The 21180-nt window shown below is 41.3% G+C and overlaps 2 protein-coding genes across 2 annotated transcripts; one reads left to right on the top strand and one right to left on the bottom strand.

The window, feature by feature from the left end:
- Positions 1–202: 202 nt before the first annotated feature.
- Positions 203–9676, bottom strand: ccnb3 (cyclin B3). The gene is made up of 12 exons (XM_041984562.1): positions 9545–9676; positions 9220–9348; positions 8913–8996; positions 4406–4518; positions 4162–4330; positions 3982–4080; positions 3728–3820; positions 3373–3510; positions 3111–3266; positions 2803–2952; positions 893–1023; positions 203–803 (listed from the first exon to the last, which is right to left on the bottom strand). The coding sequence occupies exons 2-12, from the start codon at positions 9301–9303 to the stop codon at positions 731–733; spliced, it is 1290 nt and encodes a 429-aa protein (XP_041840496.1). The 5' UTR covers positions 9304–9348; positions 9545–9676; the 3' UTR covers positions 203–730.
- A 4299-nt stretch (positions 9677–13975) lies between these two features.
- si:dkey-171c9.3 lies at positions 13976–18959 on the top strand. Its single transcript, XM_041986111.1, has 2 exons — positions 13976–14054; positions 17832–18959. The coding sequence occupies exons 1-2, from the start codon at positions 14013–14015 to the stop codon at positions 18690–18692; spliced, it is 903 nt and encodes a 300-aa protein (XP_041842045.1). The 5' UTR covers positions 13976–14012; the 3' UTR covers positions 18693–18959.
- The last annotated feature ends 2221 nt before the right edge of the window (positions 18960–21180 follow it).

Below are 21180 nucleotides of genomic sequence, written 5' to 3'. Positions count from 1 at the left end.
CTGAAAACGTCTGGCAGTTGTGCCGACTTAAAAGGACATTTCTGGCAAAGCCACCCGCATGGTGCACTACTGACCTCTAGTGGCAGAACACACAACTGCATCCTACACTAATTTCATTGAGGCTGCATTTTGCAGGACCTTGAATGCAACCCACAATTAAATAAAAGTTAAATAAGAAACTTTTTTCTTAAAACATAAAAAACAATTTTATTATTTTAAGAGCACACATGACAGCCATAAAAAAAAACAAAAAAACAGCGCAGCATTGTAACGTTATCTTTTATACAAATAATTACTTGGTGATATTAACATGATAAACACTGTACAACTTGTGGTAATAGGCACATGCATAGCTGTTAACTTTAATGATGTATAAAAACACAGAAAACTTGTGGGCTGGGTCAGTAATTATCAGTAAAATTAAGCATTTACCAACATGTCTTTAAAACATTTTCATTTCTGCCCTAAACAGGGATGGGGCTTACAACATACTAATGAAGATTTTTCACTTCTTATAAAATTATATAAAAATAAAATATATAAAAATACAAAGGCCAACAAAAGAATAGATAAATCTAGCACTAAAAAAGATTAAATGCCCACATAAAGAACATGAATTATGTACTTTTTTCCATATTTCTTGGAAGAAAAAACTAAACTACACATAAATATTAAACATATTTACAAACAAAGTATGTACAGACTTTGTTTGAAGGAGGACCCGACGTCTTCACTGACAGGATAAAGCTTTCTCCAAAATGTCCACGTCAACCAACGGCAGAGACGTCACTTCAAAAAACACCCTGAAATATATTTACCGTTGCATTAATACCCAACGGCACCAAACTGTTTAATTTGCATACATCACAGCCGGTTTTAATACCAAACTTACCTATGAGAGTATTTGTTCCTGACAGCTGTCAGTTTATCATCGACGGAAGCTAGAAGCATCTGATAAAGCCGCCTGACGACGGGCGCCAGGTCTGACGTCTGATAGCCGGTGTGGAATTGCAGGATGGGAGACTGCAGGTAAAGAGGAAGACGGGAATTTTTAAAAAATACAACAGACAGAACTGCGTTTTACCAATCTCATCACTTTTAGTATATTTCAGTTTAAAGTGGACGGTACATTAATAACTAAGCAGAGCTGCAGGCTGGACCCTTAAATGTTCCAAGTTCAACATTTAAGAGCCTCTTATCACATTTTATATTAGCTTTAACGCCAAAAACTCAACATTTTTGTGAGAACAGACCAGTGCAAGTTTTATTTATTTATTTTTTTTTTAACAATGCAGCGTCCAGCTGATCCAAAATGCTGCAGCGAGGGTTCTGATAAGAACTAGCAGGAGAGATCTCATTTCTCGGATCAGCTACTCGGGCTGCACTCGCGAGTGCTCGTCAGACCTGCTCCCAGCTGGCGTGTCCGACCCGCTCCCGACGTGTCCGACCCGCTCCCGGCTGGTGTGTCCGACCCACTCCCGGCTGGCGTGTCCGACCTCCTCGCAGCGTGTCCGACCAGTTTCAGCACTTTGTTTTACATTGAATGTTATTCTACGTGCTTATTTAAGATTGTTAAAGTTGATATAATATTGCTGTAGTGGTGCACAGTTGTTTAATAAGTAATTCAGTACATTTATATCCATTTGTTTTAAAAAAAATTAGGAACACGATGTTTAAGTCCAGTCTGATGTTGCCTTGCACAATTCAGAGCCGTTTTTCTGTATTGGCCGATACTAAATCTCAGATATCGGTATAGAAAGTTAAAAAAGTTGGTCGGTGCATCCCTAGTTTAAAGTGGAAATTACATGGCTCTCTACTGGAGTTTTTACTGATCTAAACCAGGGATCCTTGAAGTCCGGACTCCGGTCCAGACCCAGCCTAAATTATCAATGGAAATCAAATTTATTAACCCATGGAGGTCTGGATTTGGAGTCACACTCCAAACTAAAGTGGAAAAACACACTACAGGCAGATCCAAGTTTGATGTGATGTCCTTAAAACAAGTCAAAATGAGGCTCAGTAGTGTGTGTGTGGCCTCCACGTGCCTGCAGGACCTCTCTACAACGCCTGGACATGCTCCTGATGAGGTGGCGGATGGTCTCCTGAGGGATCTCCTCCCAGACCTGGACTAAAGCATCCGCCAACTCCTGGACAGTCTGTGGTCAACGTGGCGTTGGTGGATGGAGACATGATGTCCCAGATGTTCTCAGTTGGATTCAGGTCTGGGGAACGGGCGGCCAGTCCATAGCATCAATGCTTCGTCTGGCAGGAACTGCTGATACGCTCCAGCCACATGAGGTCTAGCATGGTCTTGCATTAGGAGGAACCTAGGACCAACCACACCAGCATTTGGTCTCACAAGGCCAGAAAGCAGGAACTGAGAAGTGGTCGGTGGTCTCCACCTGCAGAACCCTCCTTTATTGGGGGTGTCTTGCTAATTGCCAATAATTTCCACCTGTTGTTTGTTCCATTTACACAAAAGCATGTGGAACTGATTTCAGTCAGTGTTGCTTCTAAGTGGACAGATTTCACAAGTGTGACTGACTTGGAGTTACATTGTGTTGTTTAAGCGTTCCCCTATGTGTGTGTGTGTGTGTGTGTGTGTGTGTGTGTATATATATATATATATATATATATATATATATATATATATATATATATATATATATATATATATATAGTTGTTTTTCCTGTTTCACTGGTTTTGTCTGCTTCAATTAAGGAGGTAAAGTCTAGCGAAGCAGCTCGGTGAGAAAATGTTCTTAACTCTAGCAGCTGAGCTCTGTGAGACGTGTAACCTACCCATCCTCCCAGATCTTTGGTAACCAGAGCCAGTAGCAGACAGGCGGAGGCCAGCAGTGAGCCTCTCACCGGCATCAGGTCCATCTCCATGAGACTCAGCTCGCAGTAGTAACGAGCCAGAGTCAGCGTGTCCATGCTGGCACTCACACACTGCAGAGACAGCAAGAGAAACACTTGCATAAGCAAGGTTCACACACTCTGACCCCCCTCACACACACACACACTAACAGGAGGCTCTAAAGCTGAAGAGGTGGAATTAGCTATGAACTGTCCATGTCACACGTGTGCACATGCACGCACGCACACACCTTGGCATAGCGTCTGAGAAACCGATATGGGATGGGGATGTTGATGTCAAAAGACAGCGTCTGCAGGACGCTGGCCTCCATGGAGATGAGCTCCTCCCGCTTGTAAGCGTCATCGCAAATATAAAGAAAATCATCGACACATGGTGGTCTGCGCTCCTGGAGGGTCATTGTGAGAAACACACACAAAATAAAAACGTTAATTAAAGAGGAACTGTGTCTAAAAGTGGAGTGCAGTTTATTCCAGCAGGTTGAGCATCCTCACCTCAAATTTGGAGGCTATGAGCATGGTGGTGGAGCCGACAAGCTGCAGCATCTCCTTGTGGATGGGGGCTTTCGACAGGTAGTGATCCGTCATCTTCACAGCCAGGTAGAGGGTCTCGTGGTACAGCTCAAAGTTCTCCTACACAAGCAAACAAACAGGCAATCATGTGGGGTGTAAACACGTAGACGGAGCTCAGAAATCCTGAACAGAAACAAGTAGAACTATGCCTCGTTTGCAGCCAGGCAGCAAGGCCAGGGGCCATCGTGTCTCAACACAAACACCCAGCGGTTTAATTAGCCAATGTTTTTCCTCAGATTTAAAAGTAAACCACCTGAAATGTTATGACAGCACTCACCTGCACTTCAACCAGCCAGTCGACCAGGATCGCCCTCATCTCTGGGTTTAGGCTTGGCTGCTGGGGCATGTAGTCAGAGAGGACAAACTTTTCCTGCAATAAATGTTCCGGTTTAGAGGCCAGATTAAATCAGATCACCTTTAACTCTGTATTAGTTACCGATGAGGCCTTGTTACAAGCCGTGTGGGGCTAAAAGTTACAGAAACCCTTTAAAAAACAACTCAGAGTGACAGAAGCTTCTCAGTTTGGCTCACCTCTCTCTGTTTAAGGTAGTCAAAGATCTCCTTTGCATACTCTGGACACATGTAAAGGTCCTCAGAGTTGTCAGAGTCAACGTCAAACTCCTTTGGGATCTACATGGACGAGCAGTACAGAAATTACTCTTTGTAACATTTACACAGTTTTTATTGGGGGTAAATTGTTTTTTTCCTCACTGGTTGCCTCCGAAGATGTGCAGGCAGTTCCCGTCCAGCAGGGGGCGAAGCATCCTCCAGCTTCTCCACTGGAGCTGCAACATCCCCCTGAGGTCCTCCTTCCTTCACCTCCTCTGCATCACTCTTTTCCTTCTCACTCGTCGTCCCCTCGGAGCCTACAGACGAAGACCTGCAGAAGGTGAGAGAGTCTGGGAGTTAAGAACATATAAAATCTGGGAATAAAAAAGTGTTGAAAGTGATTTACTTTTTTAGGTTGGCTATATTCTTTGCTGGCACCGAGGTGGAGGAAGTTTTCTTCAGCGTCTTCTTTCCCGATTCTTTCTTCCTCCCTGGAAGGCTGAGCTGGACCTTATGAGCCTGGGAATATGAGTTGGGATGAACATTTTTAAACACACTGTGCTGATGAAGTTTTGTAAATTCTCCTCTCAGAAACGATCCAAACAGCCTAAATGGGATCCACAGAGCAGGCCGGCTGGCTGCAGGCGAGGCCACAGCGGAAAAGCTCAGTTCTCAAAACATGCACATCTTAATTTTCAGGTTACATTTACAGAGAACTGTGCTGTATCAGATGAAGGAGTTTAACTGATAAGATTTTCTGTCCAGGAGTTTGGAGAAGGGTCTAAAAATCAGAGCTCCATGATGCGGTGGAGCTCAAGCAGAGTGGCTGAGCACAAGCTGCCATCTAGCTGTCCAATCACAGAAATGCAAACTCACAGGATGCCAGAAATGGCAGAACTTGGGCCGTTGACATAAGAGTCGGTCAATCTAGAAGTGAAATTGTCACAGAACTCTGTGTGTGTGTGTGTGTGTGTGCATGCACCAGGAGAGCCAGCGCTACACTGAGGTTTGATGAGAAACTCATCAGCAAGGGAGCTGTGGATTACCACCTCTTTTTAAACCAGCTAGCTTTAAAAAAAAAACATTTACCACACGGTTGGTGGGTCCTTCCCTTCCTGAAAATTCCCAAGTACAAGTTAGTTAAATGACCTGGAAGTACCTGAAATAAAATTCAATCTGGAAAGATGTATACAGATTCATAGGGTCCTATGAGTAACACATTTCACCTAATTAAACCATTTATAATATTTATCACTAGAGTCCTTCCACCACCTTTCCTTGACCCCCATTTTCCAACAAGGCCAAGGGAAAAGAGCTGAGCTCATTTTAGTTGCCGTTTTCAGGACGAACAGACGCAGCGACGGCTGGACCGAGTCTCTCCCTCCGCCTCTGGTACGCTTTACTACGTGCTGACAAACGAGGAATAACGGGGAATTAAACTGTGAGTTGTACAATATAACAACGTTAATAATTTAGTCCAAAGATGGAAGGTGCACAAAAGCTTTAATATCCCCCGAGTGGGCTTTAAAATATGCAGAGTGAGGCTTGGTTATGACCAGCTCCTCCGTTTCTTTGCATTGCTGATCGTTTTAGTTGATCTGAGATCACCAGCAGTTTCAGGTCAGAGCAATGCTTATCTTTTCAAACCCAATTTAACTCCCTTGCCTTTTTCCCTCCTTCCTTTTAAAATGATTCCTGTTTGGCAGATTGCTTAAATATTTTCTGCCGTATTATTTTCTAATCAGAGGATCAGTAAGAAGCAGCCGCATCGGTTCTGTAGATGATCTACAGGAAGAACGCTGTGATTAAACTTCATCAATGACGCATCTTAGCTGCTCCCAATCGGAGCCAGTGCACAGGAAGTGGCATGAACCTCACGCATGCTCCTCTTTAAATTGTAAACACATAATCCTGAATGAAAATGACCATTCCGAACTAAAGTTAAATCCGAAGTAAGTGGCTGGTTTATTCTGATCCAAATCGAATAATTCTTCATTATGTTTTAAATTAATTCCTTCGTTCTGTCCATGCTCGTTCCTTTGTCCAGTCGCGTTGATGGTACGGTGCTCCATCTCCCTGGTACTGGCCTTTTAGTTGTTCCTGAAGTCTGGACTGGAACTTGCAGCGAGGCCTTCGTCTATGGAACGACCTGCAGCGAAGCTCAGGTTTGCAGACTGTCTGTTTTTGTATTTTTCTCAGTTCTGCTTTTTATGACCTTTCTTATTAAGGTACATTGTTTTTTTATGAACTCCTTTAGTTAAAACTTTCATATTTGTCGTTCTTATTGTTGAATTAATTTTTAACTCCTGTGTTATCCTCATGGGGACCCTCCACACTGGGACCGTTGCCTGCTTGGTCTTTAGGATTGTTGCCGTGGGGATGGCTCTGGTCTGGGTGGCTCCTGGTGTGGACGGATCCCCAAGACATCACAATGGTGGCAACCCAGATTAAATTCTTGTTTTTTTTTCTTATGGGTTGCTTTGGGTATGAGTGTGTGTGTGAGGAGTAGTAGTTGTGGATTTTTAATGGCTGTTTTCTAGTTACAAACATTGCTTTTGTGTGTATCTTTTGTATGAAAACTGCTTTATAAATAAAATTTGATCCTCCTTAGCTGATGAAAGTGAAATAGTCCGCTGGTGTCGAGCTGCTGTTTCAAAACTAGAATCAAAATTAAAGTGAAAACAGTCCTTGTAATGTGTCTTCTTGAAAAAACGGCGTTAGTAACAGAGTCACGACATTTTAAAAGTAATGAATTACTCTGAAAAGTAACTGCTCCATTCCCTTTAAAGGAATTTCAAATTCAATGCATGTACATTTATTCATAATAAAACCGAATATTAGATGTGATCAATGATTGAAATGGAAACCTAATGGAATAAATTACTGACAGAAATCATCAACACTAATCTCAGGCTGCTGGAAGTTGTCTCCTCCTCAGAAGAAGAGCTTCTCGTTCCACTTACGGCCAAAAATTTTTCTGGTTATGATGAACATTTCTCATCACAGTGATGTTCGGGTCCCAGATTAAAACTCCGCCTCTGTTTTCTCTGGACTCTCCGTTGCCGCGTCTCATGGTTGTTTGTGTGTGGCTGTGACACAGACTGGGTCCGCTCCTTTACCGTCAGCAGGGCGGTGACCCGGGCAGAGTGGGTCCGCTCCTTTACCGTCACCCGGGCGGTGACCCGGGCAGAGTGGGTCCGCTCCTTTACCGTCACCCGGGCGGTGACCCGGGCAGAGTGGGTCCGCTCCTTTACCGTCAGCCGAGCGGTGACCCGGGCAGAGTGGGTCCGCTCCTTTACCGTCACCCAGGCCGTGACCCGGGCAGAGTGGGTCCGCTCCTTTACCGTCACCCAGGCCGTGACCCGGGCAGAGTGGGTCCGCTCCTTTACCGTCAGCAGGGCGGTGACCCGGGCAGAGTGGGTCCGCTCCTTTACCGTCAGCAGGGCGGTGACCCGGGCAGAGTGGGTCCGCTCCTTTACCGTCACCCGGGCGGTGACCCGGGAAGAGTGGGTCCGCTCCTTTACCGTCACCCAGGCCGTGACCCGGGCAGAGTGGGTCCGCTCCTTTACCGTCACCCAGGCCGTGACCCGGGCAGAGTGGGTCCGCTCCTTTACCGTCAGCAGGGCGGTGACCCAGGCAGAGTGGGTCCGCTCCTTTACCGTCACCCGGGCGGTGACCCGGGCAGAGTGGGTCCGCTCCTTTACCGTCACCCAGGCCGTGACCCGGGCAGAGTGGGTCCGCTCCTTTACCGTCACCTGGGCCGTGAACCAGGCAGAGTGGGTCCGCTCCTTTACCGTCACCCGGGCAGTGACCCGGGCAGTGACCCGGGAAGAAGGGATGACAAGCGGTGGAGGAGGAAAGCGTTTGCCAGTGGATATAGCCCCTCCTCCCCCACAAAAAAGAGGCATGGCTCTTCCAGAACAAAATTTGTCCTAAATAATAGAAGTTAATAATAAAGAACTAATTTTGTACACATTTCTTTCAGGTTGTTATCACGATTATTTTGATTGAAATTGAGATCTTGATTATTTGACACAATTATTCATTATTAACTTTAATAATGTGAATTTTTATCTATCTATCTATCTGAGAGAGAGGAAGGCAGCCAGTGTGACATCTGAAGCTTGTCTGTGGTAATACAGACTAGTGTCTTTCCTCCAGGTCCCCGTAGCTCTCGTTTGTCTCAGACCAGCAGCTGTCTTCTGCCCAGTGTAATCTGGAAAAAATTAGTCTGGAGAAATTTTGTTTTCACGTTGAAATCTACGTCAGTGAAATGTATCGTGACATTTATCTACGGCTTGACCACAGGGTCCGTAGCGGTGGCAAAACATTGGACTGTAGCCACATCCTTCACAACACCCTCACCACCCTCATCATCCAGGACAGGGGGACTCTTCACTAACATGGAGACGAGACGGCAGTGATGACGTTTGTCCAAAGTGCTGATGAGGTTCTTAAATCCAGGGTTGTTCACTGTGTTAACTCAGCACTGGTCTTTGGCGAGAAAAAACTTCTGTTTGTTTATAACGTTTGTCTCTCTGTGTCTCTGGGAGCTGGTGGATTATTTAGTCGCGACTCACAAAAAACTGAACATTTTTCTATTTTCTTGGTGATTGGTGGGAGGAGTCTCGATTGCAACTGAAAACAGCACAAGAGTAAACTGCAAAGGAGCAACAAATCAGATCATTTCATTTTTATGATTGTTGAAAACCCAGAGTGTAACTGATTTTAAAATTGGATTAACTGTCCGGCCTGGTCAGATTAGGCAGTTTCTAAACAGAAAGAAATGCTTCATTCAACATGGCTCTGAATAAAAAGTCTGGTTGAACATTTACCTGAAAAAGCTTCACATGGATTAAATGCTGATCACTGAGTTTAAATGCTGTTCAGACATCAGGTCTAACAGGACTTACATTGGTGATGTCAATAAAAGCGGTCCTCTTCTTTGGAGCTCCATGAGGAGGAGAAGAGGACCTCTTCACCTGCAGGCCTTCGTCCTGAAACACACACACACATAAAACAAAAGAGAGAAAACACAACTTATCAGCCACGAACCACGTGCTTATGTTATGCATGTAATGGAAAGGGGGGCGGTTTGCTCCCTTCTTTGATGCTGCAAATAAAGTTTATGCTTTACGTGCAAAGTCGACTGCTGCACCGTTTGGTGCAACTTTAACAACCAAAACAAACTTTCAAAACACTTTATGCCGTTTTGTTTACCTGGTTTTCAGTCGACGCTGCATTCAGTTTGGGTATTTTGCTGCCAGTGGAGGCTGTTGCTTTCTTTCCCCTCGTAAAAGGCATTGCTGGCTAATTCAGAAAAAACAACTCAAGCCGCTGCAAGGTGACCTGTTTCACAAAAGAAACACACAGAGAAGACGGGAATGAAACTGTGGGGCAGACTTCTAATGGTTTTAGCTAATGTAACTGCTTGTTTCAAGGTAAAACGGAGTAGTTCAAGTTAAAGTTGCACCGGGTGGGGTTTCTTCACGTGAATCCCTGCCTGTGCTCGAAATACAACTCTCCAGTAACTCTTTTATCTCACCTTTTCGTATGCGTGCTTCTTGTATATTCCGGGTTTTGATTTAGAGAAAGAAAAGGTGATTGTATTTGAAGTAAACAGTCCAGTTCGGAGGAGTCTGCTTTGTACAACAGAGGGCAAACAAAAGTGTTTCAGCTGAGGATCTAATCTCCTGCGCCTCCTTCTCATTGGCTAGAATTTGAGCCCGACAAACCAATCAAAAAGTCGCACAGGATGCTGTTTGCTGGGGGAGCGTTGGTTTTATGGTACAACTCCTCCCGGTGCAGGCTTGTGAGAATTAATAATATCGAAAGCAAAAACGTTAATGATTACGATTATATTTAGAAAACGTCATATATTTGACGTTGGTACGTCATGTTGGAACACAAGTAGACGCTATTTCAAAGTATGCATATATGACATATCATCGGCATTTGTTTATTTCATCATGTTGATAAAATCCAACGAACCCTGACGGAGACGCAGCAGTTACATTTTCAAACCTCCTGGCAACCAATAGAAACGTAAGGGGTGGGGAAGGCTTCGGTGTTTTAAATCATGAGCAACGCAGGCATGTCTGCATCTGATGTGTACCTCTCGCATTCACATCCATACACACACACACACACACACACACACACACACACTTGGCTGCACTGAGTGCATGGGTCCTCTACCAGAGCTGCATCGATGCCAGAATGACCCGGTATGCGTTCATTACTGAGCTGTAGACCAGCGGTACAATAAAGGGGACGTCCAGAACTCTGTCTGGTTACTTTAGTATTATATGATGCTTTTTCCCCCCCTATAATTTTCTGACCATCATTTATCAACATTAACAGTCAGTCAGCACATTTAAATTTTTCTTTATTCAGCCTGTCTGTTATTAGCTGATCTGTTACTAGTTGATCTGTTATTAGCTGATCTGTTACTAGTTGATCTGTTACTAGTTGATCTGTTATTAGTTGTGGGCTGATTATTGGATACTTTTGGTTCAAAATGTGTTTGAAGCAGCCTCTGTTTAGGTGTTTATGGACAATATACAGAAATAAAGACTTCTAAAGATTCTTTATTTATTCAGCCTACACCTAGGTCCATCTGTGAATACTGATGCAGCTGTTTCCCTCTTTACCAGAGTCCAGTAATTCTGCACCTGATTGCATCATTATGATGATAAAAAATATCTCAATTCAATCTTTAGTTAAACTTGGTTAACATAGAAGAGAGAAGCAGCCGCAGACTCAGAGACACTGTTTCTACGCTTTAACAGGAAACAGTTTTCATCTGATCCATCATGTTTTAACTGCTGCTCTAACATCCATCAGTGTGCTGCAGTATAGATTTTTATTTTATTAACAAATTACACTTTTTGGAAGTTTTTAACACGTCTACTTTCACTGATTCCTGCTAACTAACAGCATAGTTTTAGTGGCTTTGAGGAGCTCGAAGTGTGCATGTACATATATGAGCCAGTCTGGGCCAAAACGCCAGGCAGATGTTTTGTCCCACCACTGCAGGTAAGTCACTGTTTACAAGTACATCACACAACCCCACAAAAAATCAAATTAAAAAAAGATCCATTTGAATAAGAAATCATGTGGAAAGCAGGCTGATAAGTCAGTGTCATATTTCAACTTTATGTAACAGCACTTTTTGCAGATGTCAAAATTCATGATGCAATGTTGAGCAATTAGCACACTGACACAAAGATAAGTATTTCCTGTGTTGGAGAGGAAAGAGCACAGCGGGCCTATTGGGTGCTCGCAACAATGAGTAAATGTGGCCACAGCTTCGCTAATAGGTGATCATAAAACTCTTGATGACATATGTGCACTCATCAGGGGAAGCTGGCAGCTAAAGTTGAACCAACTGCCAGGTGTTTGTTTGTGATTCTTGTCTGAATAACAGGAAATGAGGCCATAAAGTGTTTCTGAGTCCTATTAGGAGAAGAAAATAAATCCTAAAAGCATTTAGTGTCGGCCTGTAGACTGCCAACCTATCCAGGGTGTACCCTGCCTCTCTGATAGAGAACGGGAGAGGCTCCAGCCCCCCTGCACCCCAGAAAAGGCTATTGATGGACAGATGGGTGGATGAATTCAATGTAATCCTTCCTTAGCCTAGGGAACAGACTTATGTCATCTCCGAGTACACCCTCTAAATGCATCATTTTCTCTTAGAAGCTAAATGAACAAACATCCTTTGGGTTTTTCTTCATCCAAAGCACAGCACACAAACAAAACACATTCAAAAGACTAACAAAGAAAACCATGAAAAACTTTCAGTGGGATATTCTAAATCAGCTCCATGTCCTGTTGTTTATACAGTGCAGTCTGGCATCGCACAAAGTCTACAGAGAGATATCATCGCACATCAATCCTTTTCTTTTATCTCCCCTCCCTGCTGGGCTCATCCCAGCCAAAAACCTTTCATATGAAAGCAGCTTCTTCCAGATTCTTTATGTCTCCATCAGAGCTTGGGAGGAATACTTTCATAGTTTTTCAGATTGGTTGAAGCTGCTAAGAAATCCAAATGGGTGGGGTTCAGATACTACGTTTGGGGTCACGAAGGTCAAATTTCATGGAGATTTATCCAAAACGATCAAATTTCAAGACAGCATAGAAAGCAAGTTGTGGAACGTAAGAACTGAGGATCTAACGCTCTCAGAGGACTTCTGTTTCTCTCACGCTTGTTTTTCTCTTCACTACAGTCTAAAGGAAACTATTTACTCACCTACTGTTACTGTACTTGGGTTTCTGTTACTGTGAGTTTAAAAAATAAAAACAAGCTAACATAAAATATTGACCACTAATGAAATAGGTTTTTTTTCAGAAATCTCCATAGCTTCAGCATGCTAAATGTCAGAGTTTGCAGTTAAATATAAGTAGAAAGGAATAATCAGCCAGTTTGCAGTAAGCTAAACCGAATCCTACAGCTGCATTTCATGAGACTTAGTGGAGTGTTAAATTTTAGCACATATTTACTCAAAACTATGATGGGATAGGAAAAATATATGGCTTTGAACATGGTGGAAAATAGAGTGTCTGAGCCCCACTGTAGCTGTTGTCAACCTCACTTTACCTTCAGAGAAATACACAGTTTATTAAAAGGTTTATAAAAAGGTCAAGAAAGTAATAAAACCCAGTTCTGGGTTATACTGAGAGACGATCTCTTCCACAGACGACACCACTCCTGCAGCTAGCTAAAATGCTTTGTTTGTAGTCCAAGCTTCTCCTCCTGTTCACAATACCATAACCACTAAGCATAATTGCATGATGTCTGTTAGCTAGTTGGCACACTTGAAGTAAATACCACGTTTACACCAAGATTGTTATTATAAAGTGTGTGGTTTTTTTTTAAAAAAAAGCCTAAAACAAGGCAATTAAAGCCTCACCCATTGGATAGCATTTTTTTAACCAGAGCTCTTAAGTTACTTTTTACTGTCAGCATCAGAGTGAAACATTAAAGTGGCACTTTGTGCTTCCTAGATTCCACTAGAGGCACATTAGAAAACTCAGACAAGCTAGACTTCCTGAATTTGTGAAGTATAAACAAAATGTTAAACGTGGCAACAACTGTATCATAGACATATGTAAGGCCCCTAAACCGAGCACAGCTGGTCGTTGAAAATGTCCATCAAGTTTATTACTACTGACATGGTGACCTTCCATCTGGTTAAATTGGTCCCTACATTGCCCCCTACTGGTTACTGGTGTATTGCTGCCTGTGAAACTGCGTTCATTTCTGAGGATGTACTTACTTTACTTTACTTTACTCACTTAAACAAACACAAAATATGCGAGGCAGCCAAGGAGTTGAAATGGTAAAAAATAGGTTTTGCAGCTGCGTAAATTACAAGAACAAATTTTGTTTTGTTCTAACATCTTTTCTAATAGATCTTAAATGTGAAACTTTATGGTAGCACAAGAGGCTCTAAGTCTCTTAAATATGTAGTGCAATGTTAATGTTCACAATTTACTGAATAATGACTGAAATAGCTCTTCCATAACATTAATTTTACTTGTGACGTAGCACTATTACTGTCAGATAAGTGTACTTAAAGGGGATAGTTGTCGATGGTGTTCAGCTCAACAGGCTGAGCAGCCATCTCATGTTTAGAAGCTACAGGCTACACAGGTCTGAAACTCGGCCTCTGGCCCTTTGCTGCGTGTCACACTGATCCCTCAGTGAATATTTCCTTCACTCAGGAATATTTTGTAGGTTTTGCTTTGCATTCAAGTATAAAAACAAGTTTTGTATTTAAAAAAATGGAGAATTTCATGGAGGTTTTGTGCTGATCGGCTAAGCTTTACAGTTTATTTCTGTTTTGTTTGAGTAAAAAATCACTTGCAGAATTTATGTAAGCCGCTGCTACTTCCTCATTTTCTCAGTGACGTAGATTTCTACATTCCCACAAACACACATGCACACCCATACGCAAACACACACACTGAAATGCAGGAAGTGAGTAATACTTGTATGTCAAAGCGTTTCCATGCTACTGGTTTGCACTGGGGACACTAAAGCTGTCACTTCGGTAAGTTGGTCTAAATGATGCTTCTTGTATTTTACTTTCATATTTTCTGGAACATTTATATAACTGTTGGTTTTAATCTCTTCCAATTGGTCCACAAAATTCCTTCTGTGTCTTGTAAGCTTTGATTATAAATCAGAAGTTGGCCTTTTAATCTGCCATACCGCTTAAATCATGCACCACAAGTTTATTTGCCTGTTTGGCTAAAAGAGCTTTATATATTTTTTTTTATCTTAACTATTTTTGTGAACCTATCATCTCTCTTTCTTGAGCAAAAAAAGTTTTATGATTTATTTTTTTTTGACAAAATCACTGGCAAAAACAGACACCTGCATCTTTGGATCTACATCATCACATAAAGCACTGGAAACAAGAGAAATCAAGTGCCCATAAAAGGTCAAGTGAGACGTTTATACATCAAACCTGCCATGTTGTCAGCTTGCCTTTGTACAGACAACAGATGCAGAATCTCTGCTTGTTTGTGGAAGCTTTGGGTCAGCTGTGTTAGCAACTACGTTCAGAATCGGCACGCTTTGTTTGTGGTTGTGTAACGTAGCAAAGAATCGTCCTCGCCTCTCAAAACGCTCCTCGGCCTCTCAGGCTGTCCAAGTCATATCGTCAGGAGAGAACATTCTTTGTTTTAGCAGCAATTTGTTCCACATCTGTGTTTCATTCTTCATCTTGTCCTCCTTGGGTTCTGTCCATTTTGACAGGCTGAGATCGATTCAGTATGTAACAGAATATTTGTGTGGTACACCACTGAAATGTCTGCAACATCACTAGACTCAACTCATTCAATATTTCTGGGATTAAAGTGTTAGTTTTCTCTGTGTTTAAAAAAGACTGTTACTATATGGATTTGCTAAATCCAGTTTACATAATATAATGATTGAATTAGTATTTTCCTCCACAATTAACTTCATGAACATAGACTCAGATCAGAAAATTCAGTTGGATGGTGGCTGCAGGAAACAAAGATAAGAAAGCTGTTATCTGTTTTTAAGGTTTAGTTTCCTCTTACTTTGACAAAGTTTGTCTGTTGAAATTGATTTAAGATTGTGTATATTTGCAATAAAAGAAAACACAGAGACAAAGCAGCAAAGCTGGAAAGTTTACAACATGTTTCATCTCTTTATTTAACAACACTGGACATATAGGAGCTGAGACGACCTTCATTTTTGCAAAATTAAAGGACTTCAAGCTGTTGGACAGTTCAGGCCTCCGTTGTAGTACTTTTTGCCTCATGAGGCATCAAACGCTTTTATTGGATGACAGTTCTGGACTGCAGGCAGGCCAGTGTAGCATCTGGGGGCAGAATGTGTTTTGGCACCACCTTGCTGAAATTAGCTACACCTTCCCTGAAAACAATGTAGTCTGGATGGTAACATGTGTCGCCCCAAAACCTCTTAATATTGTTCAGGATTGTAATTGTGCCTTTAAAGATGTTTAGTTTATCCATGCAGTGAGGACAAACGCATTCTCATGCCATCATGGATGATTTTGAAGTGTGCACTGAAACTAAATGGTTCCTCTCATTTTAAACCCAGAGAGCAAGTTTGGAATTACTGCAATCTTCATCATAAATAGTAGGTGTCACTACTGAGACAATGCTGGTGCTCCATCACAGGATTAGTACCAGCAGTTGTAAAAAAAAAAACATCATTTGTAGTGATATTAGCACTCTGACATAAACAAACAAGTCAGCCGCACCTACAGAAATCTTGGTGCCAAAGGACCCGTCGTGCAATGACAACAGTTACAATAAGCTAAGTTTTAGATGTAAGTCGCATCACAGGCCTGCATGTGTTAGATGAGGATAAGCTAGCATTAGCATGTGAATTGATGGGATTGGTGTCTCAGACTTTCAAATCCTAACTAACGAAGAAATGCTAGACTTTGCTGGTTTGTTTTACTTATGTCTTTAAAAACAGTTTTACTGGGTTAAAAGCTTGAGTTTCATCTTTAAAATGTTCACACAGTTCTGCAGACTGGTAAATTCTTTCCCATCCTACAAGTTCAGTCTTAATTCAGTCTACCAGAACTTTCTGAAATTCACAAAATGCTATTTATTGATTTGCATGCTTAAATACAGACTTATCAACATGGTTAGGTTTAGGAATAAACCCAGTCTGGTTATGGTTGTTGGAACACCTTAGTTTGCCTTTATATAGAGCACATGTGTCAAATTCCGGTCCTCGAGGGCCGGTATCCTGCAGGTTTTCATCGGTTCCCTGATCTAACACACCTGACTGAAATGAATTGTTATTGTGAAGACGTTTACAAGAAGCGGTTGGATCCATTTGATTTTATTTGGGTGTGTTAGATCAGGGAAACAATGAAAACCTGCAGGACACCGGCCCTCGAGGACCGGAGTTTGACACCCCTGATATATAGCATATATATATGCTGCAAAGCATGATAGAAATCTAAAAAAACTCCATGTTGTCACTACTGACACCAGAAATGCTAAGATAGCACAAGCTCAAGGCTAAACTAGTAGCTTAAAATGCCAGTTTATAAACCCACAGTTGAGGGCATGGTAGCTGGCGTCCAACATTCTTAGTCTGTTTTGTTTGATAGATAATGATGTATTGCCAGTATATACTGAATTTTCTTATGTTAGCCAATTCCTGTCATATCATATGTTATGCTTATGTTCAGATTTGGGGCCTTTATACCCTTTTCATCTAAGCACAAGGTAATCTAAATTTTGGAGGCACAGTATATCATTTTTGGGAAATGTGCTTTTTCCCTTTGTGCTTCAAAGGTTAGATGTGAAAATTAATACCTCATGTTTTTGCAGCCAAGAAATAAACTTTAAAGTAATCTGTCAGACAGCTTGGCCTCCACTTACAAGACTACAAAGGACCTGGGAGATCAATGATGCCTGCATGTTGTTTCATATTACTGATAAAGGCTCCGTGTTTCAGTAAATGTAAAAACCTATAATCTTGTTTGATTTACAGACATTATGTAAGTAAAAGATTATGTGTTACCCAAGTATCACATATAATTAAAAGTTGAAGTCCTCAGTGGAGGAAAATGGCCCTTTATCATTATATAATTCATATTTCTATGCACTGGTATTCATTTTCCATCCAGTGTTTTCCTTTGTACTAAAATGGACTTGGATTTCTCTGCAATGAACATTTCATGTAACATTAGTTTTAATATATTTCTGTTTTACCAACTGAACATAAAAATGTTCAAACGAAATTCTATCTGCATCATTTACAGATGTTGGGACTTAGAAAGGCAGCAGGTTGCTGTCGCTGAAGACAGCGGAAGGTTTTGAGCTGAGCTGATACTGAGCTGAACTTCCTGCTTGTCACATCCTGACAGCTCATTTAGTGACAGGCTGCGGTTTGGGCCTCCATCTTGCTTTCCATCTCAGGCTGCAGAGGGAAAGTTTCTGCTATGTTTTCTGTCTGTACATCTGTTCTTTCTCCATTCTTGTAAGAACCTTGATTAAGAAACTTCAAAAAGAGTAGAGTATTTTTTCATTTAGTCGCTTATCAGTCGATGCTCTAATCTGAAACAAGCCAGGAATGTAGAAATATTTATAGAGCAGAAACCGAAGGGGAATGCTGCACCATTTAAGAAAAATATCTATGACCTGTCTGGTTTTTGCTGGGCTGTTGGCAAACAATATTTTAATAAGAACAAAAAAGCGGACTAGTTATTTGAGTAAGGCATAGCATTTCTGCAAAAAAGGAAAAAGGCAGCAGAAAGGACAATATTTTTTCACTTAAACCTTGCTTATTTCTTTTATCCTCACAGGATTCAATGCAGACTGTACGTGCAAATCCAAGGATGCCAGAGCCTGTTCTGCAAAGCCTTGGAGAGAGAAGCCCTCTAAACACAGAGGTTGTGGAGCAGTTTGCCCAAAATATGGGAGAGAGCATAATCCAGTCATTACTAAACCAAATAGAGAAAGGTGAACCTGAGATGCCCGTTTCTGATCAAGAGGAAGAGATGTTAGCAAAGGCGTTAGCGTCAGCAGTAATTGAAGATGCACTGAGAGAAGCTTGTGTGGCTCAAAACATCAAAGATTGCCCAAACACTGATCCCGAATATGCTGAAATGGTGTCTTTTGTGGATAAATCTGGAGAGAAAAACTTGTTGGACACAGACATGGATCAAATGAAGGACATCCAGACTTCCTATCATCCACCTCTATCCCAGTCAGGGCTTCCTGTTGTGGGATCTCTCGACTACCCCGACACCCCTCCGACCACCCCTCTCATCCCCGAGCTTGAGAGGAGCAGACACAGCTTTGCCCGAAAGCTAAAAGGTGGACTGGCAAAGGTTTTCCTGCCCTCTCCTCCTCCACCAACTCCAAAAGATAAAGAAGACGACTCAGGCGGCACCATTACTGATCCTCAGATGGAACTGATGGAGCACCTGATGCATTCACTGTCCACGAATGATTTGGCAAGAGACTCTTTAGATGCAGATCCTCAGCATGGGGCCAGCATGGAGGCGTTTGCAGAGGCTATGTCGTGTGATATCATGGACTGGGTCTTCAGTGTTAAAACCAGAGAGCAGATACCAGATGAAATTGATCTTCATCTTTTCGCCCACCAGCTGACAGAGACCATCATCACTTCCTCCCTGGAGAAAGCTAAAATGCTGGTCTAAAATATGGAGTCATACGTATCTGATATTTTCCCATAAATGCCTGTTTTTTTTTTTTTTTGTTTTTTTTTTTTACTTTTTATTAAATAAAGCCCAGTAAAGTTCAACAAGATGAAGAGTTGACTTGTGGAATTTTTGAAATCTGATCCATTTGTTTTGTTTTCTTTCTTTTTTTATGTTCCCCGGGGGTCAGTCCTTGGACCTCTTCTGTTCAACTTGTATATGCTCCCTTTGGGTAAAATATTACAGAACTATAGCATTAGTTATCAAAGTTATGCAGATGATACCCAACTTTATGTGTCTCTGTCACCAGACGACTGCAGTCCAATAGACTTAATGTGTCAGTGTCTGGAGCAAATAAACACCTGGATGAGGGAGAATTTTCTACAATTAAATGAAGACAAAACTGAGATTATTCTGTTTGGTAGCAAAGAGAAGAGGAACAGCATTGGCAAACACCTGGAGACTCGGGCTCTTAAAATCACCGACCATGTTCGTAACCTGGGAGTGTTGATAGACTCAGATCTGACTTTCAGCAGCCACATCAAAGCTTCACTAAGAAGCTTTTTACCAGCTCAGAAACATCAACAGAATTAAAAGTTTAGTCTCCCAGAAAGACCAAGAGAAACTCATCCATGCATTCATCTCCAGTAGGCTGGATTACTGTAATGGTCTTTTAACAGGACTTCCTAAAAAGAGCATTAAACATCTGCAGCTCATCCAGAACGCTGCTGCTAGAGTTTTAACCAGGACTAAGAGATCTGAACACATTACACCAGTTTTGAAATCTTTACACTGGTTTCCAGTCAGCCACAGAATAGATTTTAAAACCCTTCTGCTTGTTTACAAATCCCAGAATGGTTTAGGCCCAGAATACATCTTTGATATGTTCAGAGAATATAAACCTAGCAGAGCTCTTAGATCCAAAGACTCTGGTCAACTAGTCCAGACCAGAGTCCAGACTAAACATGGAGAAGCAGCATTTAGCTGTTATGCTGCAAACAAATGGAACAAACTGCCAGTGGAGATTAAACTTTCCCCAAATGTAGACATTTTTAAATCCAGGTTAAAAACATTTCTTTTCTCATGCGCCTATGCATGAAATCTACACGGTAACTTTTTTAACTTATCTTACTTTTAATCATTTTAATGTAATTTATTATTTTATTGTGATTATGTGTTGATGCCTTTTACTATTCTAAATATCTGTAATGTCTTTGTTTTATGTAAAGCACTTTGAATTGTCCTGTACATGAAATGTGCTATACAAATAAACTGCCTTGCCTTGTCTATGTTATTTTGAACTGTTTTAGTCTTGGAAGCAGTTAGAGGCTAAACGATGAGTTCAGGTAGTGGTTTCAATTCAAGGTGGATGATCCTGTTCTGGTGCTGTTATATTGTATTCCAACATCAGTAAAGGCAAAAATCCTGTAGATGGCAGCACAGGAGAAATGTTGCATGATTTTTAGCATGATGCCAGCAAGGTTTCCCATTAGGGACACATGACAACACCTGGAGCTGTTTAACTTTCCCATTTAAGCTAAAAACTATTTGAGTTTTTTTTTTTTTTTTTTTGCCATTTGCAAGTATGAATTATTAGTAAACCTTAAAGAAATACTAAATCCATTGACTGGATAGAGTATTTGGGCAGTAGTTGATCTATAAAATAAATATCTAAATATCAGAATCCCTGTTAACCTTTTTTGTTAGTAATAAAAACTTTTGATTATTCAAGTAACTTGAAACCAAAAGAATCGTAAAAGAAACTTCAATGAATTGCTTCCATTTGCAGCAATGATAGTATTAAGTTTATCCAAGTTACTTTAATAAGTTAGTTTAAGTCAGCAGATCAACTCAAATCATTTAGAGCCAGTTATGAAAAGACCACAAACAACTTATGGGGAATTTATAATAAGCAGGAGTTAAAACTGAGTTATGTGATTTACTGCCTGCTGTGTTTACATTTAGACAATGTTGGAGTGTTTTGTTCAGTCTAAATGTTGAAGTTGGCACCGTGAGTGTGAAGAACAGCTCAGGAAGAGACGCACCATAAAAAGCATCTGACATCTAATATTATTAGTCTCAATATTTCTTACAACATTAAAATACTCTTGTTGTAGAAACTAAAATATAATTTGAAAGTGTATGATTAAAACACTTTATTTTCATGCAACATTACAAAGTATAATGTTAAGTTATTATTGGAAAACTCAAGTGTTTAATTTAAAATAACTTGAACCATTATGGGTGGAGATGAGGTGCACGGAATGTGAGAATGTGTGTGTGCTGCTGATCCGGTGGCTCACGTGGGAGTAGGTGTGTACACGTACAGATGTGTGTGTGAACGTGCGGACTTACCTGTGACAGATGAGAGTCAGGTTTGGGTAGTGGCCATAATTTTGTTGACCTGTTCTCACTTATTCATTAATCATTTTTCTTTATGAGTTTAAGTCGCTGCTTTTCATGTTTCCATGCATCCATCCTTGCTGCA

Source organism: Melanotaenia boesemani, chromosome 5, assembly GCF_017639745.1.
Source record: "Melanotaenia boesemani isolate fMelBoe1 chromosome 5, fMelBoe1.pri, whole genome shotgun sequence".
In the NCBI taxonomy this organism is placed as follows: Eukaryota; Metazoa; Chordata; class Actinopteri; order Atheriniformes; family Melanotaeniidae; genus Melanotaenia; species Melanotaenia boesemani.
Note: the sequence above shows the minus strand (reverse complement) of the source record. Positions and strands in the feature narration are given on the sequence as shown.